Genomic DNA, 14683 nt, shown 5'->3' with positions numbered 1-14683 from the left:
CAGTAGTCCCTTAGTAATAGCATGAAGATTTGAAAGATTTCATGGCTTTGCCATATTTAGCTGAGAAGTGTTTTTGTTGACATCAAGTTTTGTGTTCCTTACAGTCACTTCATTGTGACAGCCATTTTTTTCAAACGTACAGAGTATTCAAAACCCAGCACATTTAAATGCTCTGAAAAGGCATAAATTTTTGTTTTCTTTTATGGTTTTCTCGGTTGAAGCAAAGTTTTCCATTATGAATAGAAGATTTCTCTTCTTTCTCTTTATCTCAGATGGTCAGCTTACTGTTGTCTAGAGGGGCCAATATTAATGCATTTGACAAGAAAGACAGACGAGCTATACATTGGGCAGCATATATGGGTATGTACATATTTCAGTTGATTAATACTGTAGTAATAAAGAAAAATCATCTCATGTTTTGTGGTTTTACATATTTCTAGGAAAAATATTTGCATTGTAAGCATTTAGGTTATCTGTGTCTGCCAAAAAAATCAATAGTATAGTTCAAATTGTCTTGTAAATGTGTGTTTTGTGGTGAGGAAAATCAATTTGTTGGAAAAAGAAAAGTAAGGTAAGTAGTTTTATTCTTCAGAAAGGAGGAACTATGTTCTTCAGTCAGCAAGTCTAGTCACAGGTGGAAGAATTTTGCAGTAATGCTAAACAAAAAGTAAGCAGTCAATACAAGGGGCACCTGAAACAGAGGATCGTTGCAGCATCCTCGGGGATTGTATTTTCAAAGAATATTTCATCTCTGAAACGACAAATCCTTGCCTTGCCATTCTTATTCCAGGAGAGGATAATTATTGTTCTCATGGTCTTGATCAATGCCCTGGCAATACTGTCAGAGTAATGTTCTTCCTTGCCTTTTATCAGACTTGAAAAGAATTGAATGTGCCATTGAATTATGAAGTGATCATCACAGCATAATGTTCTTAATTTAATATTTGAAGCTGGATGAGATTGCACTTCAGGTACCGATACCAGTGCTTGAAACCTTAGAAGTTAAAGAACAATCTTCATTATTGATCTAATGTTCTTTGCAATATTTTGCATTAGTGTTTTTTAATGTACTTAAATCTGCAAAGCAATGTCTGTGACAATCTGTCCAGCCACCTTACTGAAGGTGGTTATTTGCAAAATTTTGTTGAATGAAATTGGTGCATGAAATGTCAGCAAACTGACAAGTGTCAATGAGAGGCCAGAGACACCTTCTGGCTTGTGCATACCTTGATGAGAGAAAAGTCTTCAGTTTTTCAGATAAGCTACATTTATTCCAATTTTAATCAGTGCTGTTTTGTAGGCCATTGACAGGAAACTCTCTTAATGAACAGTCTATGGGCACGAAAAATGTAATTTAACTGATGTTGATCTACCTAAATATCCTTATAGACAACAGAGAAGAAAAAGCTTTTGAAAGTCTTCAATCAAAGTAAAAAAAAAAAAAAATTACATTCTCTCTCACAATTTAGAGCCATTGTACATTGCTCCAGTTGTTTGGAGAACACCTTAAAAGCTTTCCACCATGTAAAACTGATCATAAAATAAAAAAGTTATGCTTTTTGTCACTCTACTATAAATAACTTTTTAGGGTTATAGCCATTGTTTTCGCTTCCTTCCTGCTTTTCACCCGGCTCCATTGCTGTCCAGCTGCAAAGCTGCGACTCAAATGGACTTACATTCCTGTGTGCTGGTGTTGCCCTCATTGGTGCACTGGGATGTCTCTGCAGCACTTCTCACGTCAAGTACCTTGCTCTTCTCTCTGAGAGTCTTCCACTGATTGCTGCTTGCCTTTTCAGTGCAGGTCAGGGTGGGTTTTTTTGTTTTTTATCTTCTCTTTAAACTTTTTTCTGCCACTGTTCTCTTCACTGTCTCTATTCCTGTCACTGCTTTCAATATCTTTTGTACTTCTGTCTCTCATGTAGGGCTTGTTTTCATTCTGATCCCCATTGTATTTGGGTCAGAAGATGAGTATCATGTTTGCATTTCTCTTTCCCTTCTTTCCTACTGTACTGAGGTAATTAAGTGAAATATTATTGCAGCACTTCACATTGCACTGGTAAAGTCTTATGATTTTTGTTGGTATAGCTAGGTGAAATGGTGTTTTGTGTGCTGGTGGGTATGCAGCATAAAATAACTATTCACAGTGTCTGTGTGTTTATAAAATAGCTTTGTCTATATTCCTTTGGGCAGGCACTTTATATTCAAACTTTTGCAAATTCTCTTAACTGCTTAAAAAGCAAAGACCCACACTCTTTGTGAAGCGCTTAAACTGAAAGCTGGATTTGATACTTTCTACTTAGATGTCTGACTGGATAAGTATAAACATAAGTATTCACTGTTCCCCTCATCACTTCTTTAACTAAGGAAAGGGTGTCACTTGAAAGGTAAAATAAAGAGGCCCCATGTGTCTGTATGGGTCAGTTACAGAGGTAAAGCACCAAGTGTATTGTGGTCTGTTAAACTCACATATTTCTTTATTCTGCAGACTTTGTCATGACTGTCCATGTGTTTTCAGTGATGACGTGGCAGTTAAATTAACTACGGAGCAAGAATGACAGATACTTGGTTACCCAATTTTCTTGGCTCCTTCGCAGGCAGTGTCACAAGTGCCTGCAAGCAGAGGAGGAGCATGTGGGCATGGAGGGGGAAAGCTCATTGCCCTTTGCAGCAGTGATGGGTGTTGGCGTTGGGGTCCCTGGCCCAAAGCTGGCAGTGAGAGCTACTGCCTACCACTTGAGGGTGGGCTCCCTGCCCTCTCTTCTCTTTTCTGCCTGGAACTTCCCCACTTCACTCCTTCCTCATGGTCCCAACTCGACTCTTACTCTCCTTCCATTGTCTTAGGAGAGCAGCTGATGCTTTTAAAAGGCTGCAGCTCCTCAAAGACCATCTGAGTCAGTCTTTAAAATAGAGCTTTACTAAATCCTGTATGGTGTGGCTTAACATTTTAAATGTTTTATGGGTAAAGGAAGTTGGACTGGAGGGGTATATTTTTATGTACTAGTAGAGTATTTTCTTCTTTTTGTATTTGCATCTGTTTTTCAAAGTTTCTGTGTAAGATTTAAAAATCCTAATGGGCATGTTTGGAATTGGGGTGATGGTGGAAGATTGACAGTCATATTGTCTCTCAAGTTGTTAATGTAAATTTGCAGTAAATATTTAATAATGGCAAAGTTACTTTGCCTCTCTAGTTCTCAAGTCTTAAAAAAAACCCCTTCTGTGTAAGCAGAGGACAAGACTGTGTTTTGAGTATACAAATTTATTTTTGCAATGTAAATTCTATGATTGGGTGTGGTGTGTGGAGATGATTACTTTGTGTTGCTTTTATAGTTTATTATAGGATTAGGAAACAGGAACAATATTTTGTTTTTCACGTTAAGGTCCAAAGGAATAATGTCTTGATATGTTATAACAATTTTAGAATTACTAAGTTTGCAAACCTGTGCTGGTTAATAAAAAATGATGCTTCATTTTATTTGTCTTTATTATTTTAGGTCATATTGAAGTTGTGAAATTACTCGTGACCCATACAGCTGAAGTGACATGCAAAGACAAGAAATCATATACACCCTTACATGCTGCAGCATCTAGTGGAATGATTAGTGTAGTCAAATATCTTCTGGATCTTGGAGTTGATGTAAGGAAAAATAAAACTAAATGGGAAATAATTTTTTAAATTGTTTGAAATGCTCTTGTTAGTACTGTAGCACACTGTTTGTTTAGGGATGGGTTATGATATAGTGAAAGTATGTGAATGAAGATCTCTGGAAATACTACTTTTTCTTTTATAAACCCTCATTTCTCCATTAAGAGAAAACCTCCTTAAGAGCCTTGCAGATTTTGCACAATAATCTGAAAATAAGTGTGTATTTAATAGGGCTTTTTGTTTATTTGATATTTCTTGCTCTTAATTCATTGGACTGGAAGTCAGGAAATAGGAATTCCGATCCTAGCTTTGCCACACAGTCATTTTTGAAGTGCAGGAAATCCAGTGCTTTTGCTTCAGTTGGTAAAATACAGATGGTACTGACTTTCTACATGACATAAATGTTAGAAAATACTAAAAATTGTGAGAAACTTCAATACTACAGTGAGACCATATTAATATTGAAATGTAAAATAAATTAAAAGGTTCTACAGTACCTTCCTGCAGAAAGCGTGTTAACAGTGAACTGTGAAACTGTGTAAGAAATCTACATTGTGAGTCACCATCTTAGTCTTGCGAGGCTGGAGATTGCAACTCAAGCTCTATATTGAGAAGTAGATCAGAATTCAGTGTCATGTTGTGTACAACAAGAAATTCTGTTTCTATATGCACACACACAAAGCCTCTTTGACCTCTGTTTTTAATGAAAACTTGAAATGCTGTTTTATAGAGGTCTGTGCTATGCTTTGTAGCATCTGTGCAAATTGCCACAGTTGATATTTTCGGCATGTGTGTGTTCTCTTAAGCTGCATACAGGAAACTGGTGTGGAGACAATTGGAGGAGGTTGGCTCGCTTGTAAAGCAATCATACTCTTCCCCAGGACACAGATCTCAATCAAAATGCTATATCCAGAACTTGCTTTTCATTTGTGGTTTTGAAGAGTTCCAAAACATAATCGCATGACATGCAATTTTTTCCATTATTAGAATTAAATGCTGCATTAAGTACAGCTTTTAGCCTACTAACTAATCTTGGGGTTTTTTTCTCTTACAGATGAACGAGCCAAATGCCTATGGAAATACTCCTCTCCATGTAGCTTGTTACAATGGGCAAGATGTTGTAGTGAATGAACTCATAGACTGTGGTGCTAATGTAAATCAAGTGAATGAGAAGGGGTTTACACCTTTGCACTTTGCTGCTGCGTCGACACATGGAGCATTGTGTTTAGAGCTCTTGGTCTGCAATGGAGCAGATGTAAATATAAAGGTAGGTGTATCCAAAGCCGTCCATTCACTCTTAAAAGTGCTGTACATCTTTATCAGAGGTAGTTTTTTCAAAAATACTTGTTTTGATAACATGGAGTGGTTCCCACTGATAGATGGAGTATTTATATGAAAAGTACTACAGTGAAAATGAGCCAGTATGTTGCTTCAAGAAACTTGATCTGAATCTGGAAACCTCATTGGGATGTATTATATAGCCCAAAAGGATGAAGGAGAATGACAATACTGTCTGGTCAGTCTCGATTACATTTAAATGTCAGAGTTCTGTATGATTTGTTTTCCCTAGTCTAGCCATATAAGTAAGAGCAAATAGTTTAAAAAAATGCAAAAGTACATGTTTTTCTTATAAATAAGTAACATGAATCAAATCAAGGCTATTTCAGGGAAATGTGTATGAACTGGCTAATTGCTGGAGCAGTTGAAGAGATGATAATGTTAGATCTTAGAATCTAATTAGGGAGATTTCGGAAGGGTGTATTAAAAATACAAGTATAAGTAGATCAGGCCTTGGAAAGTAGATGGAAAGTCTTAAACAGCTGGTGTTCTAATTACTCCAGCAAAATTGTGTGAGCAAAGTCACATCTCTTTCACATCTCTTACTTGGTGGCAAGTCTTTGACTGCAGAACGTTCCTTAGAATCCAGCCTTATTGTAGGTAGAATTTAAAACAAGCGAGTTTCAAAGGAAACCGTATCTTCTATTGTCTTCTCCAGTGTGTAGGGTAAGGTCTTGAGATGTGTAAGAGAGTTGTAAGACCTTCTGTTTTGTATTATGTTGGTTTTTACTCTAGTAACGAAAATTTAACTGTGTTCAGAAATATTTAGTGGCAGTATCTGGTGTCTTGGCAGGTTTTAGGCTGAGGGAAGTGGGAAATGGGTATATGGAATTAATAGTCCAAGTGTTCCTTATGGCAAAATGCCTGGTTGCCTGAACTGTCACCCACATGTAGTATGAAGAGAATTATCTGTTGTTTAATTTCTTGAGAAAAAAAAATGGGGAAAAAAGTCTGCTTAATAGATTTATGCTTGAATTTCAGCACAATCTGTGCAGGAGGTGAATGTTAGAATAACATAATAATAAAATTTCTTTTAAAAATCTTGGGATTTGTGGTTCACTTCACGAAAGCAGTGATTTTTACAGTGATTCATGCTGATTTTCGGCTAACTAATTCCAAAATACAATTTCGTATCTATTGTTAGTACAAAACTCAGAGACAACTGAAAATTTGGGATTAGTTTAAAAATAAGCTCTTTGATGTGGAAAAATCCTAAATGTATGTTCCTGCTCACTGTAACATATATTTAGACATGCAGCTCATTTAATGAAAATGTTCATAACTCAGTTGTGGAAAAATTCATCACCAAAGTGCCCTGCAGAAGTAAGGAGCTGTGTTACAGGGTTTGTTGCCAACTTGTCCTAAAATATCCAGGTCACAGTCCATTTATTTTTGTTGCCAGCTTTCTGCTCTGCATAATGTCCCACGCTGCATATGACTGAGTGTTCAATGTTGCAGGGCTGGCTGACTTTTGTCCTACATTCTTGAAACATCATTTTTTCAGTAAAGTGTGGTCTGCCGTGAAAATAATGTTAAATATACTAATGATTATATTTGTGTGTTACTCACACAAATAAGAACAAAGGAGAGCTTATAGCACCTTCTAGTACCTGAAGGGGGCCTACAAGAGAGCTGGAGAGGGGCTTTGTGCAAGGGCATGGAGTTACAGGACAAGGGGAAATTGCTTCAGACTTTGAGGGTAGGTTTAGATTAGATATTAAGAAGAAATTCTTTACTGTAAGGGTGGTGAGGCACTGGAACAGGTTGCCCGGAGGAGCTGTGGATGCCCCAGCCCTGGAGGTGTTCAGTGCCAGGTTGGATGGGGCTTAGAGCTACTTAGTCTAGTGGAAGGTGTCCCTGCCCATGCTAGCGGGGTTGGAACCAGATGATCTTTAAGGTCCCTTCGAACCCAAACTGTTCTATGATGCTATGACAAATATTAACAAGCCAAGAATTACTGTTTTTCTAAATGCGGGGCTGCAAGGGTTTGTGACTTTGTGTATATTTCTGATGTGGAAGAAAGAAGTGGGCAGGGCTCCATTTCAGAAACAGCATTTAGGAGCTTTAGCTATAGGTTGGTTGTAGTTAAAATGTGTTAATTTTGTACATATCAAAACTCTTAAGTGCAAAATTAAGCAAGTAGGGCTGTGTAGGCATTTTAAGCAATTATAGCTTGAAAACAGCATTTATCTCCTGTTTCCTCATCAAGGTGTTGTAATTCGGTTAGTAGCATTTCTGTGGTTTTATACCAGTATGACTGAATTTGGCCTGTAAATTTGCACCTGAAGGCGTGAACAGCCTTACTTTGCATGTGAAAACTTAGCACTTGCACTGTGGAAAAGTGCAAGAACTGAGGCAAAAGAAAACAATTTCCAAGTCAACTTCTGCTTCCCTGGAAAGGCCTATAAAGATAAATCTTGGACTTAATCAGAAGAGCAATCCCTAAAAAAATATAGAGTATGTTGTGTAACTAAGAATGAATTGTGGATTTAAAATGAGATGGAATTAGGGTGTTCTTACTAAATATTTATTGAAACCAAGCCTGTTCAGTTTCCAAATACTGAGGCTGAAGTTCAAAGTATTTCTTAAAATGGTTATATGATCTATTTTTCATCATAATTATATTGCTTGTGGAAGCTGATTCAATCATTTCCTCCCATGTGCAACTCTTCCTGTTTCAGAGGTAATGGAGTGGATATGGATGCTAATCTAGGTGCTGACCAGACAGTACTATTAAAGCACTTCCTGCTGTGGATGACTTAGTGGGGAGAGCAAAATGGAAATACTCTTATTCTTGATGGCAGATAGAGGGGAAGTTCTTGTGCCTGTCTGTGAGTGCTGGCCTCATTTTAGGAAGGGATTATGTAGCAGAAGATAATGGAACAGTAGAAATAAACATATTTCTACATTAAAACATAAAAAGCCCATATGCCTTTTATCACCTCTGGACATAATTTCCTACTTGTTTTCATAGCCTTGTCAGTGTCCGCTGTAGAACAGTGAATCTTGTTAAGTATTGCTCATTACTGCAGCACTCCCTCTGCACTATTCAGGATTTCCATGCATGGAAGAACACATTGAAATGAGTATGTAATGGGACAGTATTAATTGTTTTATGGACCCTATTGCTGCTTGAAAATTCAGTGACCTAAATAGAAAAAGTTTTTTACTTCCATTGGTGGTACTAGAACATAAGAATTGTTGCTAGGGGGAGATTTCATTTGGAGGAATTCCGTGACATGATAGACCCACATTTCCTCTCCCTCCGTGAAGTTCAGTAGTCTGAGTACAGTTAATATGTGAGTAATCACTCAATAAGACACCATGTGCTGTGTATCATGTCTGTCTAATTGCTGTTCTTTGCAAATTTTCTATGATCTAAGTATTTTGTGGATATATTTTCTCTAGTGATAGAAGAGATTAGGGTGATTTCTTTCCTATTACCACATTTAGCTGAGTTTCAGTGAAGACAACAAAAATTATCGTTAGCCCATAGCTGTCCTGTCATGTGCTGTGATCCTGTCTGATCTCATTAAATCACACAGCTGTAGCTAGCTTGATATTTAGATAGAAGATCTTAAAGGCATAAAGAAAGGGAAATTGAAGCAAAAGTTTTGAAGATACCTCTCTGCTTATGCTGTCCAACCTCCTGGCATCTCAGGAAATAGTGATTTGCTTAATAGAGCCTTGATATTTCATTGCTTAAAGAAATGTTTGCTACTGGTTCTGGTCCTAAATATACTTTTCTAGTGACAGTGTTTTAGAATGGAATTCTGAATGCAATCCTATACCTAGAAGTTCAGTTTCAGCATGGGAATTGTCTTCATTTAATTTTATACCTGTTCTATGCTTATATGTTTATAAACAGTTGCATGTTGTGTTATTCCTGGGCTGGAAAGGAACCTGAGACTGTTACACATGAGAGAGGCACTCTCATAAAATCCATTGTCTTAGAAATCTATGTTAAGTGCATTTTTAAGTAAATTTGAACAGAGTAAATCTAAAAATCTCTTATTGATTGTACTGTGTTTTTTCATTTGTATGTGGAAAATTATTTTGTAGCTTATTTTGCTGTTATTTGCAAGATCTTACTGAAGTTTTCTTGTGAGGTTTCTCAGTTAACCACAGCGCTCTTCAGTTTCTAATACTGTCACCATTATTCCTATGTCTTTGTGAGATGCATTGTTAGATGTATGTTTTTCAGCTCCATCTTCTTCTTCATCAGCCTTTGAGATACAGATTTATCCCATCTAAGCCAGTGAGACTGCAGGCTACTTTTATCTGCGCCCTGAAATTCTTCTGTTATTTCACTAAGCTTATTTTATATGATATTTTTCTTTAAATTAATAGATTCTATAGATTCTTCGGGTTAAAGAAGGATAAAAGTGAGGGGGAAAGTCATCAGATGTCTAATAGTTGTTTTAAATTAACTGGACACAGAGACTTTTAATGGTTGGATAAAGAGACAAGAACTAAACTGTAGGGAAAAAGATGAAAAAAAATTGCAGCACAAAGATTGCTTGGGGAAGTTGTGACTTATGGTGTGTTTATTTGGCTTTTTCTTAAGGCCTCCAGTAACAGAATTAAAATTGGTTGTCTAACTGCTCACAAGGATTTCAACCCCATTTTCTGTGTTTATTTGCATCTGCTGTAGATATGTGGATGTTGTCTTTTGGATTATTTATGGACAAAGAAATCTGCTAACTGGAAGATCTGGAGATAACTTGACTTTCCTTATCAAGCATTGTATTTCTTTCAATCTAGGTTTGAGAAGACAGTGTTTCATGTAATTGTATTGTTATGCTGCTCTAGGCAGTGACACAAGAAAAAATTCCACATCCATCCCTAAAAGGGTTTCCAGCAGACTTTCAGTGTCACATCCACAGAACCATGTCCATTTGGTGTCAAAGGGAGAGTAAAGATGGGACAACACTTCTGCATATGACAGCAATTTGTGATATTTCAATACATATGTTCATATATGTTCCCCTACCATCTTTGTCTAATTTAACTTTGTATTTTGTGAACATTTCATACTCTTCAAAGCCATCATTGAAAATGTAGATGTGGTATGCATGTGCATTCAAGGGTCCTTTGATTTTCTGTGTCGTGTTTGCAATTTTTTGAGTGCATGTGTAGGAACTTTTTTCTGCAGTAAAGCTTTCCCATTACCTGTGATAAGTATGAGGGGAAAATCCCTCTAAAGTAAAACAGCGGAAAAAATGGGTGTGTAAGTTCATTGAGACTGAGCTGTTAAAAACTGGTTTCCTTATGTGTTACTGTTGGCCTGCTTCAAGGATGTCTACTGGGTGAATGACTAAGTGCACATTTAAGATGTTCATTTCAAATGTGTGGTATCTAGTCGGGTTGAATAGTTCTACCCTAGGATTACTTGTGGTTTATGATAAATTGCTTACAAACATCACTTTACAGAAATTTCCAGGAAACACATGAGCTTTGTAATGTGCTGTCTTCTAATATAATGTGTAAACCTCTCTAGTAAATGCAGCTACTTTCTTTCAGGAAACAAACTTAAAACATTGTTTTATTTTAGCCTTGGGAAGGGGAGGAGTTGGACATAGACTTGTTGCTGAAATTGTGTGCTGTCATCATCCTCTTGAGAGTTATTATCTTAAGGACATAGGTGTGAGTGAGTGGGCATCCCTGAGTTGTTACTTGCAGCTGGAAGAGTGACTTAGAGCAGCTCTTGGGAAAAGCTTGCCGTGTCATGCTGGCTTGTCACTGCCAGCATCTGTCTGGCAAAAGTGCCTAGAAACAATTTAAAGGATGGAGTGTAGGGAGAAAAAATAAAAAGAAGTGTCCTTTTTGTTGTTTTGGGGTTGGGGTTTTTTTGTCAGTTCTGATTAATTGCTGTTACTGGCCATAAGTAAATATGGGATTTCTTTTTCTTTTCCAGAGTAAAGATGGGAAAACACCTTTGCACATGACAGCGATCCATGGTAGATTTTCAAGATCCCAAACCATCATTCAAAATGGTAAAAAGGGGGAGGGGGTATTTTTGTCATAAGCTTTTGAGTTTGGATATTTTCATCCTTTTGTATTGGTAACAACATACTGATTTTTTTTCATGTCCAGTGTTCAGTAATAGTGGTGGAGTCCGGCATATCTGTTTATAAAGTTTGATAAGTTACACTGATGAATCATTTCCTTTTCAGAATGCAGGAATGTATATAGATTTGTTTTCCATAATCCATGTTGTAGAGAGTTTGTCCCATAAGGTTACATAATAAAATGCTTTTCTCTACCACTGAAATCTATATAGGTTTTAAGTCCAAAGTCATCAGTCATTGACAATCAATAACGTTGCTTGAATGATCATCAGTGCTATTTTTCTAACAAAGTGTCTGTATGCCTACATATACCCTTACTTAGTAATCACTTTTTATTATAGGAGCTGAAATAGACTGTGAAGATAAGAATGGAAATACCCCTTTGCACATAGCAGCTAGATATGGCCATGAGCTATTAATCAACACTCTGGTTACGAGTGGTGCTGACACTGCAAAGTAGGTAACTTTACTGACATGAATGCAAGCTGACATAATTCAGAAATGTATTTATTAGATTAACAGAACTAGTACAATTTTTAATATCATCCTCAACTTGCAATAGGAAATAGTTTGTATATTATCCTGTATTGTACTTGTAAGTAGCTAGTCAGCATACCACAATTTGTACCAAAACAAAGAGAAATAGAATTTTCTGTTATCTATTTGAAGTAAAAGCTCTGAAAAGTTTAATAGGCTGTTGCACTAATAATGCATGCTGATAGCTTGGAAGGAAGTGTTTAAGATGTTAAGTTAGCTCAGTATTCTAATTAGGTGGTTTGCTGAACCCACCATGCATGTGCACTTTGGCACACAATCATGTTTGTTTTATTTTAATTGTAATGAAACTGTGATACCTGATTATGGTGTATCTTAGGCGGGGTATACATGGGATGTTTCCTCTCCATTTGGCAGCATTAAGTGGATTTTCAGACTGCTGCAGAAAGCTCCTCTCATCAGGTAGGATACTCTGTTAAATTCTTACAAGGTGCTTTGTACTTCATTTTTTATTTCACAGAATAGCTTTTAATTAAATCCTAATTTAGTGATACATAGAAATCCTTATAGTTTACTGGTACCTTGGGGCCAGTGCTTGTTTTTTAATGGGCAGTCCATAGTTAAAGTGAATGCAAACTTTTGCACACTTAAGTTAAAAAAAAATTCATCCAAATTGTAATAATGCGTTTATAATTTCTTTAAGATTGTGTTTTGTGCATTTCAAGTTGGCCGTAGAGGTGGGATGACTGGTTCAGACCATAATGAAACTTCAAGGAGAAAGATTGATAGTCTTTTTTATTACTTCATAGAGCATCCAATTTCTATTCCGTGATGTCTTTAGCTTAATACAGATCAGCTATTCCTGTCTATTCCTGTAGTGGGCACCTAATGGCTCTGAAGACTCTGTGGACTGCTACATTAAGAAGCTGTTGCATTGGAAGCATATTGTTAATCAAATGCAATGCAAACTGCACTTTTCTTTCAATGTTTGACTCCTCCCTGAAGATGTAGATGTTGGAAGGTCATTACTTCTCTTGTTGGCCAGAATCTTACGTGAATTCTGAGCTCTTTGAACTATTGCAATTCTGAGAAAGTAGATTTGTCCAAAGGAAGCTTCTGGAATAGAAGAAGAATAAGAATGAGCTAAATGGTTCTATATTAATCTGAACACACTTAATGTTTTTCGAAAAAAAGATGAGTGGGGGGAGGAGAGAGTAGGGGAAAAGGAAGAGTAAGAAATTGCTTTCCCAGCTTTATACTGTTTGTAAGGGAAGCCTGGGAGAAGAACTAGAGAAATATAACTAAAACGACCTACTGGTAAGGCTTTTATTTACTATCCTGTCATGGGTGAACTTGCAAGGATTCACTTCAGGAAAGAACTGCCCAGTAGTTGACAATATTTCAATTGGGTGTGTTCAAAATGAGGGATACTGGCACTTTCTCCTTTCTGCACTTGATGTTGTGCTGGCTGTGCCCTTACTGGAGCTTCAGTATGGGAAAGGAAACCACGTGGAGGACTTGCAAGTGATTTTTGTGACTTTTATTTGAATTGAGAAAACGTGGATGCAAATCTAGCCTGGAGCAGATAAGAACTTGAAGAGTATGTCCAGCCTTCAGGCTAGAAGGACTAGATACTGCTAAGAGCTTTTAGGATGGGCTCTTGGTGTGGGGATTGGTATGTGCAGAGTGTGTATCCTTTTGGGGCTTGGGAGATGTCTCCTTTATGTAAATTAAAGATCTTTGATTTTTAAATTCATTATTATTCTTGTGCAAACCTTAAAAAAATGTCACGAATCTGCCTTGTCCCGGTACTGAATGACATTCAAGTACTTAGTGATGGTAGATGAGCAACTTAGGGGTGTGAAAAGGCATCAAAGGCTATTCTCCAAACTAAACTAGTAAACTCTCTTAAATTGTTTGTTATAGAGCATTCCTTTTGAAATGGGATAAGAGCATAGTGGCACATACAAAACCTGTTTTAGGGGACATGAAGTAGGAAAACAGTCTTGGAATAATAGTATTCTTGAATAACACATCTTGTGTTGTTCATTATTTATTGTTGAGTGGTTCTTAAAACTAAAAAAAAATGCCAGCATTCCCAGGTACCACAACTGGAGAATTTAGTAAATAAGTTAGGTTACACAAGAGCAAGACTCTTGTGAGAGCATAGTAGTTTTCTCAAGCCAAAAATGTAGCTTTGAAACCTGACTTAAATAGTACTCTTTGTGTCAAATATATGGTTAGATATGGAATTGCACAGTTAAAGTTTGTGGTCTTGGATTTGAAGTTCCACAGCTGAGCCTTTCTGGAAATAGAAAACTACAATGTTCTGTAAAGAGCTCCTCTGTAAATAACTGCTGTTTGCAGCCATCACTCCAGCTCACTAAAGTTCTTTCTCTGGGACTAAAGCACTAAACTCAAGGATAAAATTTAAGTAGCTCCTATATTTAGTGATACTGACATCCCCAAAAATTAATAATCTCTGCACAACAATGATAAATTTTAGCATATTCTTAAATTTTCATATAACCTGCATATATCTTATATTCAGTAGTAAATTGCATTGAAATATTACCAGGTAAGTAGTCTGAGACAGAACATAGCCTCAGTGCAGCTACTTGTCTTTTACTTTATCCCTTTCAGTTTTATTTAAATGCCTGTTTTTCAAAACATTGTAAATAGCAAGGTCACGTTTCAAATGAAGTAATTTTTAATGCTTGAGTGCTCTTTGCAAATAGCTGTTAAGTTTGCTTAGCAAGCATTTCTGTTAACAGCAGATGACAGCAGTTTTGTGAAAGGTGATGTTACATAATGATTTTACAAAATATTTGCTTTGTAGGTTTTGACATTGACACACCAGATGACTTTGGCAGGACTTGTCTTCATGCAGCTGCAGCTGGAGGGTGTGTAAAAGAGCATTCATGCTTTCATATTCAGTGTTTCTTTTTCAGTTGCTGATCATTCTTGTTCTTTTTTCTATTATTTCCTCTCTGCTTTTCCTGCCCTCTCCCCTTGGAACTTAAGTAAACATGAAAATAATTTCAAGATGGATTCTATCTGCAAACAAAAAAATTAATTAACTGTTCAGCTTAATAAGTTGTTGCTGGAGTACAGTGTCCAAGTATCATCAGCCTTA

The 14683-nt window shown here is 36.7% G+C and overlaps 1 protein-coding gene across 6 annotated transcripts in view; it reads left to right on the top strand.

Moving 5' to 3' along the window:
• The window catches only part of ANKRD28 (ankyrin repeat domain 28), a gene marked incomplete at its 3' end in the record, with an annotated part of 117897 nt that overhangs the window by 79798 nt on the left and 23416 nt on the right, over nucleotides 1-14683 (top strand). For 5 of the 6 annotated variants that reach the window (XM_082279319.1, XM_082279318.1, XM_082279321.1 and 2 more), the window contains 7 exons: nucleotides 273-360; nucleotides 3492-3634; nucleotides 4698-4910; nucleotides 10899-10977; nucleotides 11394-11508; nucleotides 11927-12009; nucleotides 14387-14450. In XM_082279319.1, coding sequence (XP_082135445.1) covers nucleotides 273-360; nucleotides 3492-3634; nucleotides 4698-4910; nucleotides 10899-10977; nucleotides 11394-11508; nucleotides 11927-12009; nucleotides 14387-14450 — 785 coding nt within the window. Of the gene's footprint in view, nucleotides 1-272; nucleotides 361-3491; nucleotides 3635-4697; nucleotides 4911-10898; nucleotides 10978-11393; nucleotides 11513-11926; nucleotides 12010-14386; nucleotides 14451-14683 lie in introns of those variants that run through there. The other variant, XM_082279322.1, reaches the window with a different exon arrangement.

This window comes from Coloeus monedula (assembly GCF_965178545.1).
Source record: "Coloeus monedula genome assembly, chromosome: 1".
Lineage (NCBI taxonomy): Eukaryota > Metazoa > Chordata > Aves > Passeriformes > Corvidae > Coloeus > Coloeus monedula.
This window is presented reverse-complemented; position numbering and strand designations above follow the sequence as displayed.